The following is a 25,945-nucleotide window of genomic DNA, read 5'->3' on the forward strand; positions in this document are numbered from 1 at the left end:
TCAGTCTCTGGGTTTCTCAGGCATATAGGAGTTGGCTAGCCTGCAAAGGTGATATCTTCTGACTTACGTGGCAAAATAGGATGGACCAAAACACCCGCACCCACTTCTGCATTGTGATGGGCATCCTTGACTTTAACTGAGGTTCATTGATAATCATGTCATTAGATACTAGTTTGTAAATACATGATGCTAAAGGAATGCACTCATGTGGGAAAATGTTGAAAGAGTTGTTCATATAATACCCAGGATGAAAGTCAATTAGTTTTGTACATTTTTAGACTCAATAGAAAGTTTCAGTTTGCAAAATGAATTCTTATGTCCAGAATCAGTTGGATCTTTAAATACTTATGAAGCCAAAATGTGTTTCATCTATAAGACTGGACTGATTTTTAACTGCTTCCTAGAACTTATATGATGATCTTTCCTTTCTGAAAACAGGTGACTGTTAATGGTGAAAGGGTTCATATCCCCTATTCTAGCAGCTTGTTTGAAGTCACCATTTATGGAGCAATAATGCATGAAATCAAGTTTGTACATCTTGGACATAATCTCACATTTACTCCAAGAAACAATGAATTTATTCTTAAACTTAATTCAAAGAGCTTTTCTTCAGGAACACAAGGGCTTTGTGGTAAGTAATTTTAACAGCTTTCTACTTGGGGTTCAATTGCTATTATGTTGCTGTAATTTGTGTGGCCCTGAACCTATGAACTCTCTGATTGAACTGATCCCCAATTGTTAGCACATGGCTAATCTATGTAGGTTTTTCTACTGTGGCCATCAAAGCTCATTGACTCCCAGTAATACCTTAGAAAGAACAGGCTAGACATCTTCCATGTTTACTTCGTGCTATCTTTTCAAGGATTTTTTTTGTTGTTGTTTTTGTGTTGTTTTGTGTGGGTTTAATTTTAGGTTCTTACATATGCATTTATGTGACAGACACGACTTACATTTGAAGTGAAGATAAAAGGTTTGTGAGGGGTACTACTATTTGGGAGAATTAATTTTATGGTATTCTCAATGGCATAATCTGTTGTATCGTTTATACCTCTGTGGCATAACCTGTACCTCCTGTAATAAGCAAATGGGAAACAAGACCCAGGGTTTTTATGCCTCTACTGATAATAGCTAGCATTCACCGTGTGGCCCCAACCTGTCCTGTTTTCTCTAGGTTTATTTTATTGCTGACTGTATTCAGAGATTTTGTTTTCCTTTTACTCACCCTCCTAGGGGTGTGTGACCAGAATCATGTCAATGACTTCACATTACGTGATGGCTCTGTCACTTCTGACAGCAACGTATTTATCCAAGACTGGACAGTGGAAGAACCAGGGAGGATCTGTGAAATCTGGAGAGAAGACAGATGCTCTGAGCATGCAGTGAGCCACTGCCACCTTCTGCTCTCCAATCAGTTTGCAGAGTGCCACAGGTTAATCTCCCCCAACATGTTCTATGAGGCCTGTGTAGAGACCAGCTGCTATGAGGATGAAGCCTGCGAAATGATAACTTCTTATGTTCACATCTGCATGGAAAATGGGGTCTGCATAAACTGGAGAACACCTGACATTTGTCGTAAGAGGTTTACTCTACCTTAAAACTGATACAGAAACTGTCTTATTTGATGGTGGTGGTGACAGTGACCATCTTGATGTGTAATGGGCAGAAGTTCCAGAGCAAGTTTCCCATACGTGTCATATTGCAGATCTGATAACTGGTTTGACATTTACTAAGTTGCGTATTATAGAAAAAAGTATTTCTTGGGAAACTGCTAACTAGGAAAATGCAAGGTAGTTATGCAAGGCTAAAGGGATAATCTATGAAATAAAAATACTATGAAAGCTGTGCGCAGGTAAACACTTCTATGTGACAGTATGTGACTGCAGCCAATCATGGGGCTGCATTTGGACTGAGAATCTGCTCTGAATCTACCAGGCAGTTTAAGCTTTGGTACCATTGCTTTGGTACAGACACTGGAGGATCTGTACAAGGCAGACAGGGAAACTCATAATTTGGACTAGTAGAACTGCTTCGCAGCCTGTCAGTGTTGTAACTGCAGATAACGGCAGAAAATGCAGAAAAAGACTTTTCTCCATAATAGTTTCACAAATTCCCCACATTCCAACTGAAGACTAAACCTTTCAGACTGTGATGGAAGAGCCAGTGTGACTTTAAGTTTCTCCTGCAGTGAAAAGAGAACCAGCCATTCTCTCTGGTGTTTTTTCTTGCCAGCACATGCCAACTACACTGATCTAACCAGCTGTAATTTGCTTTGCAAATCCGGTTCTCCTTCTGGCTGTGTTTTGCTTGTGTTTTGGAGGTGAAGAGTTTGTGCTGCGAGAAAGCAGTATAGCAGGATGCAAGTCTTGCAAATTGCCCCAAGCCCAATAGAAGCAGGACAAGCACGCTAGTGTGAAATTCAGATGGTTGTCACTATGTATACCTACCACCTTAAATTCTTATAGACATGAGAAGTTCTACTCTATCTTACTTTTTCTTTTCCTTTTTTTTTCCTTTTTTTTTTCTCCTCTTTTTTTCCTCCTGACAGTCCTAATATGAGTCACACCTAAAGATGTGCCAAAAATGTAAAATATAGTTAAGTAAATATAAGTAACTCTTGAGGTGGCTTGTTTCACATTTTCTCCTGTTAGCCTGTCTGCAGTAATGGATACAGACATTCAGATATTCATTCAGTGTTTCTGTTTTAGTCAAGTATCAAAGGGGTGTGTGTGTGTATGTATGTAGATATTTTCTTTCCCAGCTAGTGCCTCATATAGTTTCTTGAGATCCCAGGCTTTTTCATGTCTCTTGTATCTCCAGTTTAATCAGTTCTTGTTACCTTGCTTTCTTTTCCCTCTTGCTGCCCAGGTAGTGAAGAACTAGCCTCCTAAAGGCATGATAGCATAAAAGCTCAGTACATCTTTTGGGCTTGTTCATATTTTAAACTCAGACAGAGGGGATGATGGGATAGGAAGTCAAGAATGCCAATGTGAATTTGGCCTGAGCTTCCAGTTACTGTCTTATATATCTGGTTAGACAAGTTATTGAAGAACACGTTACTTTTACAGACTTAATCTTGAATGACACAGTCTGTTTGGAGTATAGTCCTGGAAAAAAGAGGGAGAATATTGCCAGCCATTTTCCAAATTTAGTGCTTTAGTTAGACTTTGCAAATTGCAATGTCCAAGACTGAATGACACCTTAATAACTATCTGCAGTTTTCAAATTCCCATCTTGTTACACAGCATGTACAAGGATAGGCAAAGAGTTGCCCATTTTAACATGAGTTGCATAAAACAGTCGTTAATGGCCTAACAATAGCATCATATTCTTTCTTCAAGTAGGTGCATGTGTGCAACTACCAAAATGAAATTACCAATTACAGGACATTATACAGGTTACATTAATGACTAAATAGACAATGTAGCTTAATCACTGTACCACTACATATTTAATAGCAGTGTCACCATTCTGGAATACTTTGCATCACTCTTCCCACTCCACTGAACCCCTGTCGTTTTTGTGGAGTTTGATTTGGGGTTTTGACATGCCATACTGGGACATTTCAAACAGTAGAAGTCCTTTGTGACTGCTCTGCCTGGATGGGTGAATATCCACTGTAAAGTCTGACAAAGACAGGGCCTGCTGTCCATTCTGTGCTCATTCACTTTCACTGCGTGAGTTTTCCTTCCGCTTTTTGGAATGGGGGATGTGTTGAGTGGCATCTTGTAGACTGCAGCTTTGTGTCAATGGATGGAAGAAAGCTTTACTTCAAGGTGGGAATGCATCGTGAGTAAGATTATTTATTTCAATTGCTTTCTTCTCCCTCTTGACCTCACACTTATTAAACCTAAGTTGTAGCAGCCTGTAGCTTCCACTGGTAGCCATGTAACTCTGAGGCATAGAATATGCACCTCATGAGCAGGCTCACCCTTACAGTGAATGCCTGCTGAATAGGGTTTCCATTTCAATGACAGTGTGGGTTTTATCTTAATGTGAAGATCATAGGGGTTTCTAACACATCACTGTGTTGCTAGTATCGACACATGTTCTGATTCAGCTTTGTGTGAAGGGGAAGCTTTATTTACCTGGAAATAGGATTGTTTATATAGTGACTCATGGATGGACTCAGATATATTCATTCTGCAGTTACAAAAGAAATGGCAGCTCACATAGAGGTGACAAAGTCAGCTTTGAACTGTGTAGCTCAAGTAACAGCATCAGCAAATTTTGCTCAGAATACAGCAGCAGCAGTGGCAGTTGTTAATCTTCATATGCTGATGTTTCCATGAGTGCTTCTCAGCAGCTCTTTAACCTCATTTAAATGCAATGTGGACACGTCCTCTAGGTACTTACCAATACTAGCTTCCAGATGAATTAAATTTAGATTGGTAGTTGATACTTGTATGGTGTATAAAACAAACTGCTAGTTGGTACTGCTCAGTAAAGCTGTGGTTCTTAGAGGTGGATGCTGGTGGCATTCAGCAGCTGCAGGGATTCCTGGAAAAACATTTAGCTTGAAAACAACATTTTTCATGAGTCATTCTGGTCGTTGGTGGGTTTTTTTGTCTTTCATTGGGTTTTTTTGCAGGCCCAAGTTAGAAAGCAAATGCATAAAAGGCTCTGTCTGCTTAGCTAAGGGGCAGTGACATTTGGCAGAGAAGCAAGAATGAGGGTCAGGAAGAGACAGTAGCAGCAATGGGATACAAGAAAACTTTAAGCCAATTCTGCTAATGAAGGATTTGTGTCGTGAAGCTACACTGAGATTATCTGCTGCTGTTCGTTTGCTGTGTAAGCAAAGCATGCTGGTGAGGACCACGACAGCTGAAGGATTTAAACCATGACTTGGAAATCAGCAGTATGGGGGTGGCTTTACAACTGACTTCAGCTGATCTGGGGCAGTTTTTCTCTTCCTCTTCCACCTCCAGCCATGCATTCCCACTCCTTTTGCTGTGCTGGCACTTGTCCTCACATGCTGCTTGGTGAGCTGTGAAAAGTAGCTATAAAAGGGAAAAAAGTGACAGCAGGAAAGAGCAACTGAGGTGAGAAGATTAAGGAAGAGAGGGGACTACCCCATTTGATGGCAGCATTGATACAAGATGGTTTGATGCGGCCTGGCCACCATTCCCAAGAACATTGGGAAAACCTTTCTAAACATATTCGTTTGAGTAAAGAAGACTGTTAAGGGAGATTTAAGAAAACTGTGCCTGAGCAATGCGGGGAGGTTGGCTGGCAGCTGACGAGCTATTGGCCCTGGTGCATTATTCACTCCAGCTTCATTGGCACTAGGGTTTTAGCTGTCCTTTAGGCTGTACATGACAGTACAGTGAGGCAAAAGGCAAGCCAGCAGTACATGACCTCAGGAGATAGATAGCTAGCTGCTAAATTTGTGCTAAACTATCCTACTGAGAAGGAGTGGCATTGGTGCCTGAAAGGGCATGTGCCTTTCTCCATGTATCACAGGTTTGAAAAACATCCCTCCTCTAAATATCCATTTAGTACTTTAACCAAGGATGATTTGTCTTGTCTTATCTGCTTGAGCCTTATTTTAACCTTTTCAAGACCTGCAGTCTTTTCCTTTTCATTCAGAAACAACAGACTTTTGAGGTGAGCACTGGAATAGCCAGCCAGGAGGGTGGTTTGCTAAAATGCTTGTTTCTGAGGCTGACTGTTGGGCGTCCTTCGTGCCTCATCACATTCCATACTTCTGGCAGAAATTTTCAGACAAAAAGCAGTGTTACCTGTAAGTCACGCAGTACCTGGCCAAATCTCTGTACCAAAAGGGCAGTAATGTGTCTGAGGTGGCTTTCTCTAGTCACCTGGTTGTTATTGTGCCAATAGGATGAAGGGATGGTTAGGATGATTTTCTGGGCATTGATGGAGTGTATCTGGAGTCCATGGATTGCTCTTCCTTGCATTTTGGTTCATCATTGCATTTTTCACATACCTGATTCCTTAATGTCAGCCTAAGGAGAAGAAGAAGGAGATACATTCTCAGGTTCTATGCTGATGGCCATCAGCATTAAACTGTAAAATAGATTAATCTAATTTTGTGTAGAGAAGACTTACCAGATTTGCTTTAGGCTAGTGGTAGATAAGGAAGATGAAAACTGGTGTGCTGAGTATATTTACTAACACTGGAATAAAAAGGTAAATGACACACTACCTTAAGTGCTGTGGATGTATTTTCACACATTCATTAAAGCTGATGAGAGACCATCACAGGCAATAAGCACTAGTACAAACTCTATGCCCCTTGTTTGCAGAACTCTTTCTGGAAATGATTTTTTTCTGGAAAACATAGTATAGTCTAGGTAGCTGCTAGTACATGTTTATAAACAGATGCTTTATCCTGTTTTGTATGGATAGATCTTTTTGTGTTTTCAGAATCCAACCAAAGCATTTCATGGTGGGATTGGACTCCCCATCAAGTTCCTGTGGCTTTTCAAGTTCCTTTGCATTGCTGAACTATGATGGTTATCCACACATACAACCATAGACTCCAGCAAACTGGAAATAATTGGACTTAGTGTGGCTTGAAACAGAAAAGAGTTAACGTTAAAGACATTTCTGTTTCCTTTGATTGCCAAGAAGGGTGTGTGTAGACAGTTCAGCTGATGAATCTTGTTTGGTTGGGAGCTCAGGTCTTCTTTCATTAATTTTCTTTCAGTGTTTTTTGTCAAGGGACTGAAAAAAAAAAGGTTTATAAACCTCACAATAGTCACAAACGAGGAAATAAGAAACACTTTTTCTAATTGAAGCTGTAGAAAAAAATAAAGTAGACCTAAGGGAGTATGCTGTGCGGAAGCTGTGTCCATAGGTTTCTTGAATAGCTGTAGCCTTAGTTTTGTGTTTACTTTTAGTGAAAATATGTTCAGTGTTGTGAACCCTTCAGTAAAATGTTGTGTGTTGGCTTAGGGGAGAACGCAACTTTCCTTGATTTAGTTAATTCTGTTAGTAAGGCAATTCAGTTAGTATGATAGTAAGTAATTCAGTTAGTAAGATGCAGAAATCCATCAGGTTCAGTTTTAAAGTACCAAAGTGTTCTGTTCTGTTAGCTTTCTTCAATTGCTTGGGAACACTGCCTCCTACCAAGTTGTTGAAAACCCCGTTTATTCAACCTTTTATTCCGTTCTGGTTATCTCCTAACTACACACAGTTACCAATGCTTCTCTAATACATGTAGAGGTGGTTCTAAATTCTTATGTCTCTTGCCCAGTGTTGAAAACCTTAGGCAAGATGTTCAGCTCATATAAGCCATTTTATCATTGTTAGGGTAGGTCATACTTCGCTGATTCATGAGGTCTGAAAATGTGGCTTCAATCACTTCCCACTGTGGATTTTGTTAGTTTTAAGAACATATTTTCAGATATGTTAGTGGCTGCAAAGACAAAACATATTTGTCAGATGATGGCTTTAAAAAGCTGAACAGAATTCTAAAGAAAGTGCGAGTGGAAACATTTATCTGCATTTCAGATCTCTCTATCTAAAGAGTTTTTTTCTGTCTTCCTCAGCAATGAAATGTCCCACATATTTGACATATGATCACTGCCACAGCGCCTGCATAAAGCACTGTGAGAATAGTACCAATCTCAGTGTCTGCAAGGATTATCCCACAGAAGGCTGCTTCTGTCCAGATGGACAGGTGATTTTTAATGACAGCTGTGTTAATGAAGAGGTCTGCACACAATGCGTCAGTGAAGATGGCACGCACCATCAGGTAACTATATACTTAGCAGCTTACCTTTGTGAGTGGTTGGGGTTCGTACTTTTGCAAGAGAATCTGGCTTATAACTCTTAACTCTTTTCCCCTTTGGATACTTCACTTTCTAGCTAGTTCCTCATAACCGGCCGGCTGTCAGCCCCATGTAGCTCCCCTAGTGTGAAATTGCCTGGGACGGATATAAAATTCACAGCTGGGAGTGCACAGACCCGGAAATGCATGACAAATTTGTGTGAAGGGAGGTCTAGAGGGAAGAAAGGAGGGATGGCATAAGTCAACATTTACCAAGATAAACACCTCCCTTCAGTAGGTTTTTACCAGGAATGTCAATTTAATCATAAATCTGGAACCCTTACTTAGAATGTATTGTCTTTGCAAAGCTTGATGAAATATTTCCAATGGTTGATGGGGAGCAGTGAGACCAAGATGACCTTATATCAAGTTTATTAGTCTACATCCTTTTTTTAAAATGAGAATTATTCCTTTTATGAAATTAATTATTTTAGCTTTACTGAAAATCCACTTTCCTCAGCTAAATCAGACCTTTCCCTGGCAGAATGGGATTGGGAAGAGCTACAGGTGCTGGGAGCCAGACTGCGGTGAAAGTATCAGTTGATTTCCCTTTCAGCATCGCACAGCGGGTGTGCAAGCTCCTCCCCGTGACTCCTGTTCCAAGTAATAGGGGTTGTTCCTCTTCACCCCCAGCTACTCAACTCTGGGAGTTTTCACATAAGTCAGCCAGTCCTCCTAAATCTGCAGGTTCTGTTATGGGATTTTAAGAAGGGACTTTAATTTCAATATTTTATGGGCTTCAGATTCTTAACAAGATTTTTGGATGGTCTTATCATACTCACCAGACGTTCTGTCAAAGACATAATTGTTTTTGTAACACAGATCTGTAAATAACAGAAGTCTCTGTGGGTAAAGTAAAAAGATGGATTTAAAAAAGTATAAATGAATGTATGAACTCTGAACAGCTTCATTTTACACAGACATATTTAGACTCACATTTCATTCAGCAAGAAATGTGTTATAAACGTTTACAGTTAAACTGAAAGGAAGCAAAGACTATTTGTGGCTGAAACACCTCTTTTAAGTACTGTTTGCATTGATTAACATAGTGACTAAAGCATCAAACCTAGCAGAGCAAAGACCTTTCTTTAGGTGGTAGGGTGCCAGCAAGCAATGCACTTGACTTAGTGAAGCAAGTGTACTAGATAACTTTTGAAAGTCCCTTCCAGCCAATCCATTCTATGATTCTGTGAAGTGTTGCAGGCACTGCTTTGCCAATGGAAGGGCTGCACCAGGGGTCCCATGTGTGTTGGTGCAGTCTGCCATCACACAGGACAGCCCCACGGGGGTACAGTGATCTAACTTTGCTATGGCTTGTGCCTTTCTGTTGCATGCATGTACCATCAAAAGCACTGGAAAAGCATCCACCACATACAGTTTTGAGGTTTCATACTGCTGTCCCAGAACACAGGAGCCTAACAGTATTCAGCCCCCTCTTGAGACATAGGTACACTATTGATTTTGACATTGAGAGGAAAGACACAGGGAAAGTGTGTTCTTTCATTCCACAACTGCATTATCACAGTGATGTTTTTCAAAACAAAAGGTTAGAGTTTTCTGAAGGATTGAGCACATGTATCTTGTGTTAGTTTTTGTGTTAAGGTTGCAGTATCTCCATATATGTGGTCATGATTTTTAATTTGTGTTCTGTTTTGGATCTTTGTTTAAATATTGTATCATTGGATTTGTGAAGTGATTATAGAGTTGGTAAAATGGAAGAATTAAAAAAAAACCCTCAGTAATTTTTGTAATAAAAGGAATAGGAAAAAAACCCTTATTATTTCTCTTGAAGGAAAAAATAGCTTGTAATGTATGTAATCACTGCCTTAAACACAGATCAATTGTGTGCAACTCTCGGTGACCCTGACAACTCTAGTTATGGTATTATGATTCTGTATGAAATCATTACTGTAAATGCAGATTAAAGCCTAGGATCTGCATACCTTAAATCCATGAATCCTCATGCAATGCAGTGCATTTTCCAGTTAAATAATTGTTTCAAGCTTTCATGAAGGAAATCTCAGCGCACATCTTGGGAATGACATCTGCAGTGATATCTACTTGTTTCTGCAGAAGTTCTGAAATTCATGAGTTGTCACATGCCCCTTAATAGGGTTTTAGCTCTGAAAACCTCTCGTCTGTACCCCAGTGGCAAGGCTTAGATGCAGCTGCTGTATGGATGGGGAGGTGGAGGGTAGGGGAGGATTGGATCACACAGCCGTTTTGCATCTCCACCATCGCAGGATTAGCTATGTGAGCAATACAACGGGCAGTGCAACTGGTGGTGGGTTATGATATTCTTAACCCCCTTCTTTCCCTCTGGTGTTCATTCCTCTGTTCCTTTCTATCCCCATCCTCCTTCCCCCAGATCATGCTTGAGCTTATGGTATTCTCAGTACCAATGCTCATATACAGTTCTAGTAACACCATGCTCTCTCTCATCATTTTGTCTGGTGTTAGAAAGAGGCTCCTACCTATGCTGAAGAAACCCTGTGTGAAAATCAAGGCTGATGAAAATGTCAGAGTAAATGTTGTGATTCTTTTTCTCTGGGTCTTGAAATGTCTGCACTCTTCACACCACCACCTGCAAATGTAGGCATTGTCTTTCAGCAGCCTTCTTAGGACTTTTTAACCCTGAGGCCATTGAATACTCTGGCAGAGGGCTCCGAGTTGTTTTTCCTAGCCCTGAGATAGTGTTCTTTACTAGCAGTACATCGATGCAAGCCTTCTTTGACTAAAATAGATTTCCTAAAGATTAACAAACCCTATGTGGTTTGGTTCCTAAGCTTTGTTAAATCTCCGGTTGGATTGTTCTAGCATGCCTAATGTCTTATCCTTGACATGCTGTTAACCTTTGAAAGTAAACTGTCTTTGCAGACTCCTGTGATAGCAGTATGCTTAGATATTTCCTTCCTTTCTTCTTATTAATGAAGGCCTCAGCAAACTGTTGTTTTTAAACTGCTCTCCAAAGTTTTCTGGATGACACCTTTTTTACCTTTGTCTTTGCCTTAACCTGTTCTGTATGCTCTCACCCAGAACCTGGATTGACTGTGCAAATTAATGCTATTGTCCCATTGTGGACCTTTTTACTCTTACCTCCCTATACACGTGGGTGTTAAATGCGGATAGGTCTTTATAGGTAATTACATCAGTAACATTAATGATTTCCTCCTCTGTCATGAGAAGGAGTAGTGGTTAAATAATGATACACCTTATTGGCAGTTTCTGTATGTGCTTATTAGCTCCAGGTAACCATCACAGTGATGGTTTCAGATTTGGGGTTGTTTTAGTATTTTTCCAGTACTCAGGCCACTGGCAAATCAAGTGATGACACCCCATGTATTCTTAGTTTAAAATATGCACTGTTTATTTCTCTGTGTTTAAGTACTACTAATCTGGGAAAGCAATCACTTCTGTGTATTTCCCAAAATATTGTTTCCTATATTAACACTGAACATCCAATCATGGTATGTAGTTGTGCGAGTCTGCTGTTACTTGCAATAGCCTGCAACTGCATTTATAGCATCTGAGTATTTTTCATGCTTAAAACAATAGTAATTCCTCATCCCATTCATGCACTCTTTGCATCTTTTGCTAAGGTGGTACACTACAGTCATTTCAGAATTATGTGTCTCCTTAGTTTCTTACTGTTAACAGCGCAACCAACCAATCCTGTATAGAGTCTTCTGGTTTTCAAATAAATGTTGCTCACCCTCACCCACTCCCATGGCTAACATGCCAGTGAATGGAATATTTGATTTCTTTCTGACAATCTGCTTGGGATTTTTTTTGCAGCTTATGGAAACATGGATTCCTGCTAATGAGCCTTGCAAGATCTGCACATGTCTCGATAACAAGAAAGTAAACTGCACAGTCCTACCTTGTCCTACTGCCAAACGTAAATTCATTTAGCTCTAAGTATGACTGGACTTGAATTGATGTTTCTGTTACCTAGTTTTTTGTTCTTATCCAAATTTGTTTTATGGGTGTTTTCTTCTTACTCCAGCTGTTCAGTGTGGTCCCTGTGAAGTCCCTCGTCTGCGCAGGGACTCCAGCCAGTGCTGCCCTGAGTATGAGTGTGGTAAGTTCTCATAAACTGTTGGAATCTTCTGGGTCCATATTTTTACCAGATGCTTCAGAGGTATACAATCGCTTTTCTTGTTTAATGCAATGCTCCACTTTTGAAACCGCTGAATGACTGTGCAATCATCTACATGGAAAAACAAACAACTCCTGGGGATATGAGTTCTTATCTCATGTGGCTTTGTCCCTCTTTCTGTAAGAGATGAGGAAGGGACTGGAGCAATTTGTTTTTCTCTAAATGATGTTAGCATGGTCTTTTTTCAAGTATCTATTTTTGAATGGTCTATATTTGCACATTAAATATAACATTAGAACCTTAATCCTCATAACCCAAGCTTGAACTGTTCCCTAAGCTATTTTGAAAACAAACTCTGATCTGCTGAACTCTTGCTTTATATTTTAGGATAGCAGTTGAGGGTAGGAAAAAAAGTTTAATGGGGATGGCTTTTCTTGAGGGCTAACTGGTGAGGCATGGTCTTAGACACTCTCTCAATTTCTCTTCTTAGTCTGTGATCTGGTTTCCTGTGATTTGCCTCCTGCCCCTCTCTGTGAGTTTGGCCTGCAGCTTGCTCTGACCAACCCTGGAGAATGCAGACCAAATTATACTTGTGGTAAGATATTTATATTTTATAGCAGGGAGTGACACTGGAACATTGCATTTGAGCAACACTGACAATTTCCTTTAGATATTTTTTTCCTTTGAGAGGCTTAATTTTGGAGCCAACAGGCAGCAATTATTTCACAGACTTGGAAGAAAGGTATCGTTGGCACTTTCTGAGTATGCTTTTGAATTAAGGAAAAGCGAAACACTTTATTCTTGGACTTGTGTGTTCTGACCCTTATGCTTATTTTATAAATCTTTATGATGTATATGACTCAAGAAGTTTTTGGCAGGGTAGGAACTTTTCCTTGAACCTGCAGCACAATCTTTGACCTGGGTCTTTTATATTTGCATTACCACTTAGCCTTTAAGTAGATTTATAACAGCTTGCAGTAGCAACTAGTGCCTTGCTGCCAGAGAAGTGTCATGTTCACTCACAGCACTTTGAAATGCCATGTGCTTGGCATGGTACCTATGTGTTTTCTCCTAGCATGTAACAGAGAAGCATGCAGCTTAGTTCAAAGACCTTCCTGCCCACCGCATCGAGAGCTGACTGTTAAGAAGACCGAGTGCTGTGATAAATATGAATGTACCTGCAGCTGTATGAACTCAACAGTGAGCTGCCCTCTGGGATATCTGTCGAAATCTCTTACCAATGACTGTGGCTGCATATCTACCACCTGTGTTCCAGACAGGGTAAGGGGAATGAGTTGTTGTTTCCACAGATGAGAGTATCTTTTCTACATGGAGTGACAGCACCAAAATAAGTGGGTAGCTAGGTATTAACAACCCCAATGAAACTACTGGATAATGATGCCAGGGTATTTTTAATTTACCTGTGTCTGAGGGAAATACACTTTGCATTACAGTGGTGCTTGTTTTATTATAGTAATTTATTCTGACATAACCAACCCATTCATTTGTTGTGACTTGAAGATAAATAAGTTTTTATATTTATACATATATATATACACACACATATATACCAAAACCATTTGAAACTTCAAGATCACTGAACCATTAGGAATTTCAGAGGTAACTTTTCAATTTTTAATTTCTTTCTAGATAGCAAAGGTACATGCTTTTTGATCAGTACAGTTACTATGCATTCTTTCAGTCCTATACTAACTTCACTGAAATGTATGAGACACCTTAGACCTAAACTCCTTGCGCTCATTTATTACCTTTGCCTCTGCCTAAGGAAGCATTGTATCTTATATGAACTATATTGCCACTTAAAAATTTTTGCCAAATTAGTATCTGATTTTGTTAAAGCTTCACCAGGATATATTTTTACTTATTCTAACAACCTTTTATTGAGTTGTTATATTAACCTTTAAGATAAGGTCGCTTAGAGGAGAGGGTACAGGGCAATGTAGCCTTTTCATTGAAGCAATCTTCCCTAAAAGCTTAACACAGGGTTATGCTGTCTTTCAGCTCAGCAGATCAAGCCTTTATTTTCTGTTGTTAAGTAGTTCATGACCTTGCAGAAGTCATTTTATGTCTCTGTGACTTGCTCTATCTATAAAAATAAATGTTCATCTCTAATAGCATGCTGTAAAAATTACTAATAGAAAATGCAATATAAGACAAGGCGCTACTTTTGTGGTAGCTGCATTGGTCCGAGGATACAAGAGAATGAAAGCTTGTAGCTCAAGGCAGGATCTTTTCAGATCAGCTTATTTAGCTGCAAAAAGTTTGAAGTGCATGGCTCCTTCTACAAGCCTCACTGTTTATTATCTCTAAATATTGGGTCGTATTATACTTCTAGGGAAACTGAGTCAGGCCCTGACTCAGAAACTGACTGCAGATAAAATTCTACAATTCTTTATAAAACAGCAGCTTTGGTTGCACTTATTTTCCCTTCCCCAGCAGAAGGGCCACAATTTTAAGACCTATGGCATTTCTACTGGGTTCAAAATACTTCATAAAATTTACGGAGGGTTTTGCATCTTAAAAAGCAGCTTTTTGGAGCCAACAGTATGCCCTCACAAGCAGCAGTGTGCTTTTTCATGTGATAATTGTTGCATTCAATAGGTGTGTGTGCACAACAACATAGTCTACCCCGTTGGGACAACCTGGGAAGATGGTTGCAGAGAGTGCTTTTGCACTAGTATGAGGGATGATGTTACAGGACTTCAGATGATGGAGTGTCACGACAAAACCTGTAACACGTTCTGTTCTCGGGTGAGTAACATTTAAATCAGTGCATTAGCCAGCAGAGCCCTGGTGGGGATCTGAAATGATTACTTTTAAACCTGTGTGTTTTGAGAAACCAGAGAAAAATAGAAAATAAGTGTTGTAGCAACAAATTATCTTGGGAACAAAGTCTAAGAGGGCCTAATCATTACTGGCTTCATTTTAGGGTTATTGTTTTAGGATCATATCTTTCTGCCAAGGAAATCGGGGACAAGTTTAGTTTATATTTCAATAAAAGGAGAACTGCATCCTGAAGTGTCTATCATTTACACCACTTGCACAATAAGCACTCATAATGTCTGAAGTTCAATTTCACACAACTGTTCTAGCTGAAGTTCACTTTCTGAAGAGAATATTTGAGATGTGTCTGTTACTCAGCTCTGCCTATTATAGCAGTAATAAGACCACATGCTGTGGCCTTTATTATGCTCAGACATCTGCTACATGCTATAAAATTATGTAGTCTACTTTTGGAAGCCCACAAAGGAAGTAAAGCTGTTTTGTTATATCAACATAGCTGGTCAAGCAGGAGGAGACAAATACTTGGTAAAAAAGTTAATAGAAGAATTCTAGAAGGGCCAAAGGAATTGGTTGAAAGTCAGTAGCACTTCCTAATGTCATAGATTGGAAGGCTTTGACTATAACATGATTTGTGCAAATGAAAGTTCAAAATTCTTTTTATATTTCCTTTAAACTGTCCATTTTACATCCCTAGCATTCCTTACCTTAACATAATGTGGCAATTAAGGAAATAAAAAATCACCGTAAAATTAAATGTTATGCTCTAGAGTTGTATTTTGCTCTGGTATCTAGTGCCTTGTACCTAAAATCCTTGAGCTTTACCACTCCTTGCTTCATGAGGTTAGCGTGGATGAGTCACTCTGAAAATAGTTTGAGTCTACAGAAAAAGCAGGTGGCAGAAGAGAGGTTAAGAAAATCAGCACACGATGCCTCTTATTTCTTGTTGCCTTTCACAGAATTAATTAGGTTGGAGGAGACCTTTAAGATCAAGTCCAACTGTTACTTCTGGAAGAAAGCTTTTCATTAGCAAACTTTGTATGTACAGATATGAGAAGTTAGAGATGTTCTTTCAGCTTTTGGAAAGACATTATTTGCAATGTGCCTGAGAGTCAAAGACTGACCTCGGGCATAGAGCATGTATGTGCAACAACATCAACATAGAGCATGTATGTGCAACAACATTAACTCCATCACAGATGAGTTAACATTGTTGAAGAAACCCTGCATTGTCTGACTTACTTTAATTTCTCATTTGAATACTGACTAATATTTATTTTAAAATAGTTAACCATGTATTGAAATTTGACTGTGGGTGTTTCAGTTAACCAAACCAATATCTTAAAAGCAATTCTATTTCTGTACTCTAAGCTAATTGTGCCTAGGTTTTTAAAGAATTAATACAACTATATTTCAATATCATTGAACTTATAGCCTCTGTATCAGAGCAAGGCTAGACAGCATATTTATATATATATATGTATGTGCACTTGAGAAAGTATGAGCAAAATATATTTTTTTTTAATAATATTTCTATTTAAGACACTTCTAATAGTGTCTTAAACACTATTCTTAAAACAGTCTTAAACACTGTATCATTCCCTACGACCAGAGGAAAAAACCCAATCCATTAAAACCCTCCCTGACAAAGCAAACTAGTGATCTTTCTGCAAGAATAGGATTTAATGAGAAAGCTTGAGGATGCCCAGTGCAGTGAAAACCATGATGTGACAGCTTTCAATAGTTGCAAGAGAATCCCTTTGATTCCCAGTTTTAGAAGATATTTGTTTCTAGTATGCCACTTGTTATGAAATATTAGATCTAAATATCTGGCTGTGTTTTGGCTCATCGCCATAACTCTATGAATAATTTGTTATTCCAAAAAGTATCATTAATGCAAAGCTACGTTTTCCTGACTAATCAGCCTTAAGCACTGCAGCATCAAAAAGCTTTTTTAAAGCAAACACCATGAAAAAATCAAACTCAAATCGTATCTGTAGTTTCAGATATGATATGTGAAGAAATAACTTAGAAAAAAGTGAATGTTTCATTTAAATAAAAAAATCCCACATTTCGCTGAGGAGGTTAACAGAAAATACAGAATTTTTGCTTGCAAACCATATGTGGGTTTACTTCATTACACGTCATAGTCCCCTCACTTTTTTTGTCCTCTACTATCTTTCTGTCTTCAAAGTTTTGAGAAATCAGGCAGATAGTTACTGCAATCATTGCATGTGCCACAAGGAGGAGTGGTGTCTCCCTCCTGTAGATTATTCCACTATTATTTCTCTTGAGAGTACACCAGACTACATTCCTTCATAGAATCATAGAATAGTTAGGGTTGGAAAGGACCTTAAGATCATCTAGTTCCAACCCCCCGCCATGGGCAGGGACACCTCACACTAAACCATGCCACCCAAGGCCTCATCCAACATGGCCTTGAGCACCGCCAAGGATGGAGCATTCACAACCTCCCTGGGCAACCCATTCCAGTGCCTCACCACTCTCACAGTAAAGAATTTCTTCCTTATATCCAATCTAAACTTCCCCTGTTTAAGTTTGAACCCGTTACCCCTTGTCCTGTCACTACAGTCCCTGATGAAGAGTCCATCCCCAGCATCCTTATAGGCCCCCTTCAGATACTGGAAGGCTGCTATGAGGTCTCCACGCAGCCTTCTCTTCTCCAGGCTGAACAGCCCCAACTTCCTCAGCCTGTCTTCATACGGGAGGTGCTCCAGTCCCCTGATCATCCTTGTGGCCCTCCTCTGGACTTGTTCCAACAGTTCCATGTCCTTTTTATGTTGAGGACACCAGAACTGCACACAATACCCCAAGTGAGGTCTCACGAGAGCAGAGTAGAGGGGCAGGATCACCTCCTTCGACCTGCTGGTCACGCTCCTTTTGATGCAGCCCAGGGTACGGTTGGCTTTCTGGGCTGTGAGCGCACACTGCTGGCTCATGTTGATTTTCTCATCGACCAGCACCCCCAAGTCCTTCCCCGCAGGGCTGCTCTGAATCTCTTCTCTGCCCAACCTGTAGCTGTGCCTGGGATTGCTCCGACCCAGGTGTAGGACCTTGCACTTGGCATGGTTAAATTTCATAAGGTTGGCATCAACCCACCTCACAAGCGTGTCAAGGTCCCTCTGGATGGCATTCCTTCCCTCCGGCATATCAACCGAACCACACAGCTTGGTGTCATCGGCAAACTCGCTGAGGGCGCGCTCAATCCCACTGTCCATGTCACCGACAAAGATGTTGAACAAGACCGGTCCCAACACTGATCCCTGAGGGACACCACTCGTTACCAGTCTCCAGCCAGACATCGAGCCATTGACCACAACTCTTTGCGTGCGGCCATCCAGCCAGTTCTTTATCCACCGAGTGGTCCACCCATCAAATTGATGTCTCTCCAATTTAGAGACAAGGATGTCGTGTGGGACAGTGTCGAACGCTTTGCACAAGTCCAGGTAGATGACGTCAACTGCTCTGCCCCTGTCCATCAGTTTCGTAGCCCCATCATAGAAGGCCACCAAATTGGTCAGTCAGGATTTCCCCTTAGTGAAGCCATGCTGGCTGTCACCAACCACCTCCTTGTTTTTCATGTGCCTTAGCATGCCTTCCAGGAGAATCTGCTCCAAGAATTTGCCAGGCACAGAGGTGAGACTGACTGGTCTGTAATTCCCCGGGTCATCCATTTCCCCCTTCTTAAAAATGGGGGTTATATTTCCCTTTTTCCAGTCGTCGGGAACTTCACCTGACTGCCATGATTTTTCAGATATGATGGCCTGTGTCTGAGCAACTTCATTCGCCAGCTCCTTCAGGACACGCAGATGGATTTCATCAGGTCCCGTGGACTTGTGTATGTTTGATTTTTAAGATGGTCTCAAACCAGATCCTCTCCTACAGTGGGGCTAGGGTCTTCCTTCTTACAGTCCCTGTGTTCGCTTTCCAAGACTTGGGTGGTGCGGTCAGAGCCTTTGCCAGTGAAGATCAAGGCAAAGAAGTCATTAAGATCTTCAGCCTTCTTCAAATCCAGGGTAGCCAGTTCTCCTCATATCTTCTGGAGGGGGCCTATGTTGTTCCTAGTCTGTCTTTTCTTTGCTATGTACGTTTAGAGGATCATGATGGTAAAATAGCTAACACCCTTCTAAACATCTTAAAATCACTCGTATACTAGAGAAGGGAGGACTTACTTTGCTTAATTCCTGTCAGTGTTCTTGGAGTTAGTTACTTTGTAAGTGATATAAAAGAGTATGGTTTAAAGTGGTGGATAACTTAAAGTATTAGATGATTATGAGTAGAATGAAGCATAATTTTCTGGGATAAGTGTTTAAGACAAAGCCATTTGGCTGAGTGTGAGTAAATTAATTAGGTTAGGTTTTCAAGTGTCTTGATTAATTACATTAAAATAAAGAATATTTGGACCCTATGTGCAAAAGCATAGTGAATGATGGTTGTAACAGATGCTGACTACAAAAGCTGTGACTTTAATCTTCAATATTGCAAATGAATATTTTCCTTTGAAATAACGTGCAAAGCATGGTAGTAAATGGCTTAATGGGACGTGTTAAGGGGGTCAAAGAAACTAATGTAAAAGGAAGACTGTTATTTGAATGTTAGATTGCAGGATTACATTCAAAAAATGTGAGAGTATTGTTGAAAGGTAATTTCAAACATTCTGCTTGCATTTTAAAGCATAACTTATTATGGAAAGTAGGAAGTGATACCTTAATGTTCTAAAGACTTTCAAACAGAGAATTAAGTCCTCACCTGGGGTACTTTTTCCCTTTCCACGTCTGCCTTTTTATGTCATTGTTCTGTTCTGTCTTGTGGTGAAAAAGGGTAGATTTATATTAGACATTAGGAAGTTCTTCACTGTGAGGGTGGTGACACACTGGTATAGGTTGCTCAGAGAACCTGTGGCTGCCCCATCCCTGGGTGTTCAAGGCCAGGTTGGATGGGGCCTTGCAGAAACCTGGTCTAGTGGAAGGCGTCCCTGGCTGTGGCAGGGGGGTTGGAACTATGTGATTGTTAAGGCCCCTTCCAACCTAAACCATTCTGTGATTCTACAAAACCCTTGTGCTATTACATATTTGAACAGATCCTAGGAAAAAGATGTTTTGTGTGATTTCAGATTTATTTTTTTTTAAATGTTAGGCAGGATCAACATTTTCTATATTCCAAGAAGGGGTGGTCCATACCACACTAGAGATGCTGATATCCTCATAAAGTTCATTAATTGATTGGCATGAGCTAAGCAAGGATAGTACCTAGAATTAGTCCATGTAGTTGAAATGAGTATGTCTTATTTAGCAGGAACTAATGAGATAAGAATTTCTGCTGTTAATGTTGTGTGCATTTTAATTTATTTTTTCTGACAGATAATGTCATTTAACAGGATGCTGAGGTGGGTGAACCACTTGTTTGTTTTGTAATAACAGTGTGTGGCCTTACAGTTCTATTTTCAAACTCCCCTTTCTGTAAAAAGTTGCTAATATTAAACATTTATCCCAGTGTTTTCTTTTGGGATTAATCGTCTAATATGTCTCTTATTCCTGGATCAGTCAGTCCTTTTGTTTTCTCCTACAGGGTTACAAGTACATTGTCCAAGAAGGGGAATGTTGTGGGAGATGCCAGAAGACTGCCTGTGAGGAGCAGATATTCTGGTCTCGGGGTGATGCAGATCCTCGTTTACATGAGGTGAGGTGACAGTGGCATGGACACTTCCTCTTCTACCAGAAGTGCAAGGGGATTAATTTGTGTTCCACAGAAGGAGGTTGAAGAAGATAAGAGAGATTTTTTCCAATGCATCAAGCAGCAATGAAAACCAGTCTCTTATAGGGTGTGTAACTTGTTTGGTTCTAACAAGCAAACCCTCCTCACCCTTTTTGAGCTCCGAGGAAGCAATATATTTGTGTAAAATTAATAATTTCGTAAATGGTAGCTCAAAAGAATGTTAGTAGGATGTGGTGCTTCTCTGGCCAAAGGCTACATGTTTAAATTATCTCAATTACATAGTATTCCTCTATGGATAGCAGGCAGATGGAGTAGTGGATTGCTTGAATTTCACAGTCCTATGTAAATGGGATATCCTATTTGGTACACACAGAAATGTCAGAAAGTAAATGAGGGTAGAAGCATGAATTATACTCTGGTTGCTAAAGATGATTGCTGCATGTCAGATCAGCCCACAATGGTCCAGGTCACACTTGTTTTCTGCTCAAAATAGCTTTTTATTTTCAGCAGTATGCCTCTTCTCTTAGGATTCAGAGACCCAATGGGAAGTGAGTACATACAGTGGCCATTTAAAATGTGCTGCCCTGGAAAGCTACCTGGATAATTTTTTCTGTTCTTGCCTACATTTTTAATTCCTTCAAGTTATTCAGTTTGTTCTATTCCTATTGCCAACTACCTTTGGCAAGCCTCTGCATGACCCAGTAACATTGAATTGCTTAATCTTATGCAGAGCTTTGGATTCAAGAAAGGCAGGAGCAGTTAGTTAAATATTTTTAAAATAACGGACCTTCTCCCCATCTTTTCCTCCCTAAGTGTTGTTCTTTATAAAACATCTGCATTTTCATCTGCCTCTCATGTTCGCATATTAATATTGTTTTTTTAATCACTTCTTTTACAAAGGAAGTCTGATGCACTCTTTTAAAAAATGTTAATGGATCATTTTGCAGCCTGCCTCTTCCCTAATTTTTCCAAGGGAATTTCTTAGTGTGGATCAGTATCCTTTTCAGCTTTGTAAAACAAGTCTTCAGAAGGCTCATTTGAATGTCCCAATGTGCCTTACTGATTTTTGTTATACTGATGGAGTAATAAATGCTTATACTGTGCTACCTCTCTCTTGCTGTGTCATCTTTCAACTCTTCTGTCATTAACAATGAAGTAAGTGTATAACATGAGAAGTATGAACACATGGAAACTTTCTGAGCAAAAATATTTGAATTTACTGGACTTTGGGATCTGATTTTCACTTTCAGTATTCTTGAAGTGTATTCAGAGTGTTAACAGTGGAGTTATACAGCTGCAAAGCAGTGATCAGGTCTTCCCGGTGCTGAACTGTGACAGCATCTTCTTTCTGGCCTGTAGTGATGTCTCTTCCCATAATAGTGCTTGAAGTTCCCACCTTGTCTGACCCATGGGCAATTATAATCATTAGGACTGTCAACAGATTCCAGTCTCTTCTACATTTGCAAGTATTTTCTGGTGTAGAGCCTATTGCCAAAGCCTCCTTTGGGCTGACTGGAACTGACTTGCAGCAGGTTCCAGCAGAAAGGGGACCAGCAAAGAGGTGCAGCCAGCTACTGGGTAACAAATGTAGATTTAAATCTAGCTAGGAGTGCTGTTTCTTCTTCACATATTATTTCACCCACCCCTTTATTTTTAACCTTAAGGATACTCCTGTAACTCCTATACTCTGCAAACAAAGCAGCAGACTGTTCTATAAACTGATTGTTGCAGTGAGGATTTGTGGAGAACTATTGAGTGACAGAGTGTTCCTGATACAGTGAATGTGCTCTTTGCAAACCAGCATGCTTGCAAACAACCTGTGGTGGTCTTCCCTCTATGCAGTGGCACAAATACTGCTATCTATAATTAGTTCTACGATTTCCCATCAGGTTGGCACAGAGTGGCGATCCCCCTTCAACCGTTGCATTGTCAATGAATGTGTCCGGGTGAACAATGAGGTTTTTGTGCAGCAAAAGAATATTTCTTGCTCTCAAATGGATATGCCTGACTGTCCAGAGGGAACTGAACTACGCTGTGACCAAGTAATAGATTGCTGTCCTTCCTGCAGATGTGGTAAGGTTTTGTGTATGACAAATGGAATTGCTAGTCTAACGTGTTGATGTCTTGTTTCTCAACAGCAATTTCCAAAGTGCATGTTTTGCAAGTATACTACTGCTTTGAAGCTGTCCTGTATAATTTAGACATTGAGTACAATAGCACCTGCTGCTATTACTTTCTCTTTCCAGCTGACGTTTACTGTCTCTTCTTGAGCAAATTGCAGTTGAAGCTATTTTGCAGTGCTTCAGAGAGACATACCAGGCTATGTTTCTACAGCTCCAGCCTGCACTTTTTAGCATTTAAAAGAGGTCTTGAGATGCTTTTGTCATAGGAAGTGCCTGCTATGAACATGGAATTTGTTTGCAGCCATGCTGTCTTCTGTGTGTTTCTGAGCATGTGACTGTGGCCATTTCTTAGCACAGACTTTGGTCAAAAGTCCAAATCAGAAGATCTGGCTAACTGGCCTCAGTCTGGGAAGATGCTCAGTTGTATTTAATTGACTAGTATATATGCAACCACAGGGTGAGGATCTAGCAGTGGGAGTATCTAGCAGTGGGAGTATCTTGCAGTGGTAGGAGGGGAAGTATGCACTGTAACTTGAAGAAAACCTAAGTGCATCTTCTGAGAGTGCAAGGCTAGAATTAGAGGGGAAAACTTATATTGTGCCATGTACTTGTTAAAAAACAACTCAGCAAGACACAATTGGAGGTGGAATTCAAAAGAACTACAAATTGTTACCTTTCAAGGTATAATGTAAGAAGACTCAGTTATGCCTTTTTACAGTGAAAGGATCTAAATGTTCTTTGGAATGCTAATAAGTCAAAAAAGCATACCTGTGGTTTAATAAATCTTGATAATGTCATGATAATGGTAATGTTAAATGGAATATTATCTTTCTTTTTCAGTACCCCTGAATGGTTGTCCTTTGAATGGCACTGTTATTGGGGTAAGATGCAATTCCTTTTATTTGCTGTGATGGTGAGACATTTAGATATAAGAATGAGCTTTTGAAGAACACAAACTTGCCAGAATACACGTAACCATCCAGGGCAGCTTTGTCCAGACAAAATCTCTGGAAGTGAGACCTTGGTGTAAGAGAAGTGGCAAGAGGCTCAGTGTGTATATGTCCAGTTCATGACTCTGCCACAGCCTCCCTATATGACAATAAATATTTCTGCAAAATGAAATGTTTCCTTATCTTGAAAGGAGGCTTAAGAAAACTTAGAAACTGTGGTAATCTGTGTTGTGCGATGACTCGCAGGCTACCAAACGCACAGGAAACTGTCTGTGAGAGATAAGCTCAAATATGATCCTTGCCCGCTTCAGGGAAGCAAAAACTTCCCTCGTTCTACCTAGAGGATAACACAGATTAAAAAAGGATGTTTTTTTTAAAAAAGAGTATTGCTCCACCTGTCTGGAAGGAGGGGTATCCCTCCTTGGCCATTAGCAGGAACAGGAAAGCTGAGCTTCCTCACTGTTTGACCTCTTTTGCCTTTCAAGATCTCTGCTGATATGCCCTCAGAGAAATTTTTTCTCAACTGCACATTTAATGGATAGATTAAGACATGCTAAACCCAGCCCATGACAGTGGGAATGATGGGAGTTAAGCATCTGATCTCATTTATGCTGAATTTATCTTTGGAGAGCTCTGTCAATTGTCCATTGTTTCCCTAAATCCATATTCTGGCAGCACCTCTAGTGTCAAAGAGCTCTAAATATTCTCATCATTCCCCAGGGAAACAGGTCCTCTTTAGTCATTTAACCTAACTTCTAACCTACGTATTCCTGCATTTTCAATGTCTGTCTTTCTTTCTTTTTCATTTATTTAAAAGATAAGTTTATCAAAATCTGTTTGGACTTTTGAGATATGGCAGAGAGCATTTCTCCATCTATTTCTTCTGTGTTTTTTTCTTAGTTGAAAGGTGTAAGTTTATCAGTTTGCTAGAGCTCCTGTCATGAAGGATCTATCATTCTGTGTGGGGATTACTTCCCTGTATAATTAAATCCAGGGAATAATTCTGCCTTTCTTGTCAGAAAACTGGGAGAAAGGCTTTAAAGCGGTAAAATCTAAAATCTTCTTTTTTCTCTTTGATTCCTCTGTTTGTCTCATCTGTAGTATGTTGTCAAAACTAGTTGTGGCATTTTATAAAGACCATTCTTGTAGAGAATGTCATGCAGTATAGTAATTGCTAGCTTCTGCCACCTTCTGTTACATAGCACATACATACATATATACTCTATGTGGCAAAAATGTTTCTTTCATGAACAACTAATTTTTTTCTCTTCCAGCAAAATATTTCTCTGATCTGTCAGGTCTTTGTTCTATTTTCAAGTGTTTTAAAATATTCTAAAATACTTTAAAGCATAAGCAAATTTTGAAATAAAATGTCATATTGAAGGCAAGATGAGAAGTATCCGTATTTTGCAGACTTAAAATATTTCAGCTTCTACAATACAGAAAAAAATTCCTATGTTTATAAAATTTTCCCAGTTTAGAATGAATTCAGAAAGTGTTTCAGCTGACAGAAAACTACATTTTGACTCATTCTTATTTGCTATCTGTCCATGTATAAAAGCTGTCTCTTTTTTTTTTTCCATGTAATACAGATTTTAATGTCTTGTTGTTTTTCTTGACAATTAATCATTTTATCAAACACTTTCTGTGCAAGATTTTGAGGGTGTAGGTAGGCTCCAGCTGTTATGTGACTTCTGTGCTCTTGCTGTTGCAAATGTCAAACATTACTGAAGTTAGCATTCAACAATGCAGTCACAAAAATATTTTCTCAGGATGGAAAGTGTGAAATTCGAGTTGAGATATAATCTTGAAAAATTTCTAAACAAAGTGGACATTTTGATTAAAAAAAAATATAGCTTATTCTATGATTCTGTAGTAGGACTTGTCTTAATTACATTTTCTTTTCAATTAGACTAGCTTAATTTAATAACTTATTATAAGCTTACTAGCGTATAATACAGCTTCTTAGCTGTAGGTTTGAGAGCTTTTGAGCAGCTGGCATTGCTACAACCATGTCTTACACTATTCTCTACTTCAATGACTGTTCCAGAGTTCTGGTCAGGAAGGAAGATGTGGTGTCCACAGAAGTTTATACTTCCTGGATTTCAAAACCTTTATTCTGGGTCCTTTAAGAATAGGTTTCAAGTTTCATTTTATATCAAGGGAAAACTTTGCTCCATTAACTCATTCACTAAATAGTTCCAAGTTTTGAGTCTTTTACTGCAGTTCTGTTCACTGACTGTATTCTTAATCCCTTTACATTTTTGTCTTGTATCTGGTTACCAATATTATATTCCAGTAATTTGGTGTATTGCATTCACTCTGCTGTTCTTAACAGTGCTGTGGGCTTTAACTGCAGACTTCCAAGCAGGTGGCTGTATTTACCGAAAGGATTATCTGTATCACTCATCTGTTTTCCCAGGCTTTTACTGAGTGGCATTTT

General features: G+C 39.6%; 1 protein-coding gene across 1 annotated transcript in view; it reads left to right on the forward strand.

Moving 5' to 3' along the window:
- VWF (von Willebrand factor) overlaps positions 1–25,945 on the forward strand; it is a gene marked incomplete at both ends in the record, with an annotated part of 137,037 nt that overhangs the window by 94,230 nt on the left and 16,862 nt on the right. Inside the window, 11 exons of the mRNA XM_080609897.1 lie at positions 439–631; positions 1,231–1,572; positions 7,512–7,717; positions 11,588–11,690; positions 11,799–11,873; positions 12,382–12,486; positions 12,967–13,172; positions 14,514–14,663; positions 20,283–20,393; positions 22,319–22,502; positions 23,393–23,433. Coding sequence (XP_080466023.1) covers positions 439–631; positions 1,231–1,572; positions 7,512–7,717; positions 11,588–11,690; positions 11,799–11,873; positions 12,382–12,486; positions 12,967–13,172; positions 14,514–14,663; positions 20,283–20,393; positions 22,319–22,502; positions 23,393–23,433 — 1,716 coding nt within the window. The remainder of the gene's footprint in view (positions 1–438; positions 632–1,230; positions 1,573–7,511; positions 7,718–11,587; positions 11,691–11,798; positions 11,874–12,381; positions 12,487–12,966; positions 13,173–14,513; positions 14,664–20,282; positions 20,394–22,318; positions 22,503–23,392; positions 23,434–25,945) is intronic.

Source organism: Psittacula echo (genome assembly GCF_963264785.1).
Source record: "Psittacula echo genome assembly, chromosome: 1".
Classification (NCBI taxonomy): Eukaryota; Metazoa; Chordata; class Aves; order Psittaciformes; family Psittacidae; genus Psittacula; species Psittacula echo.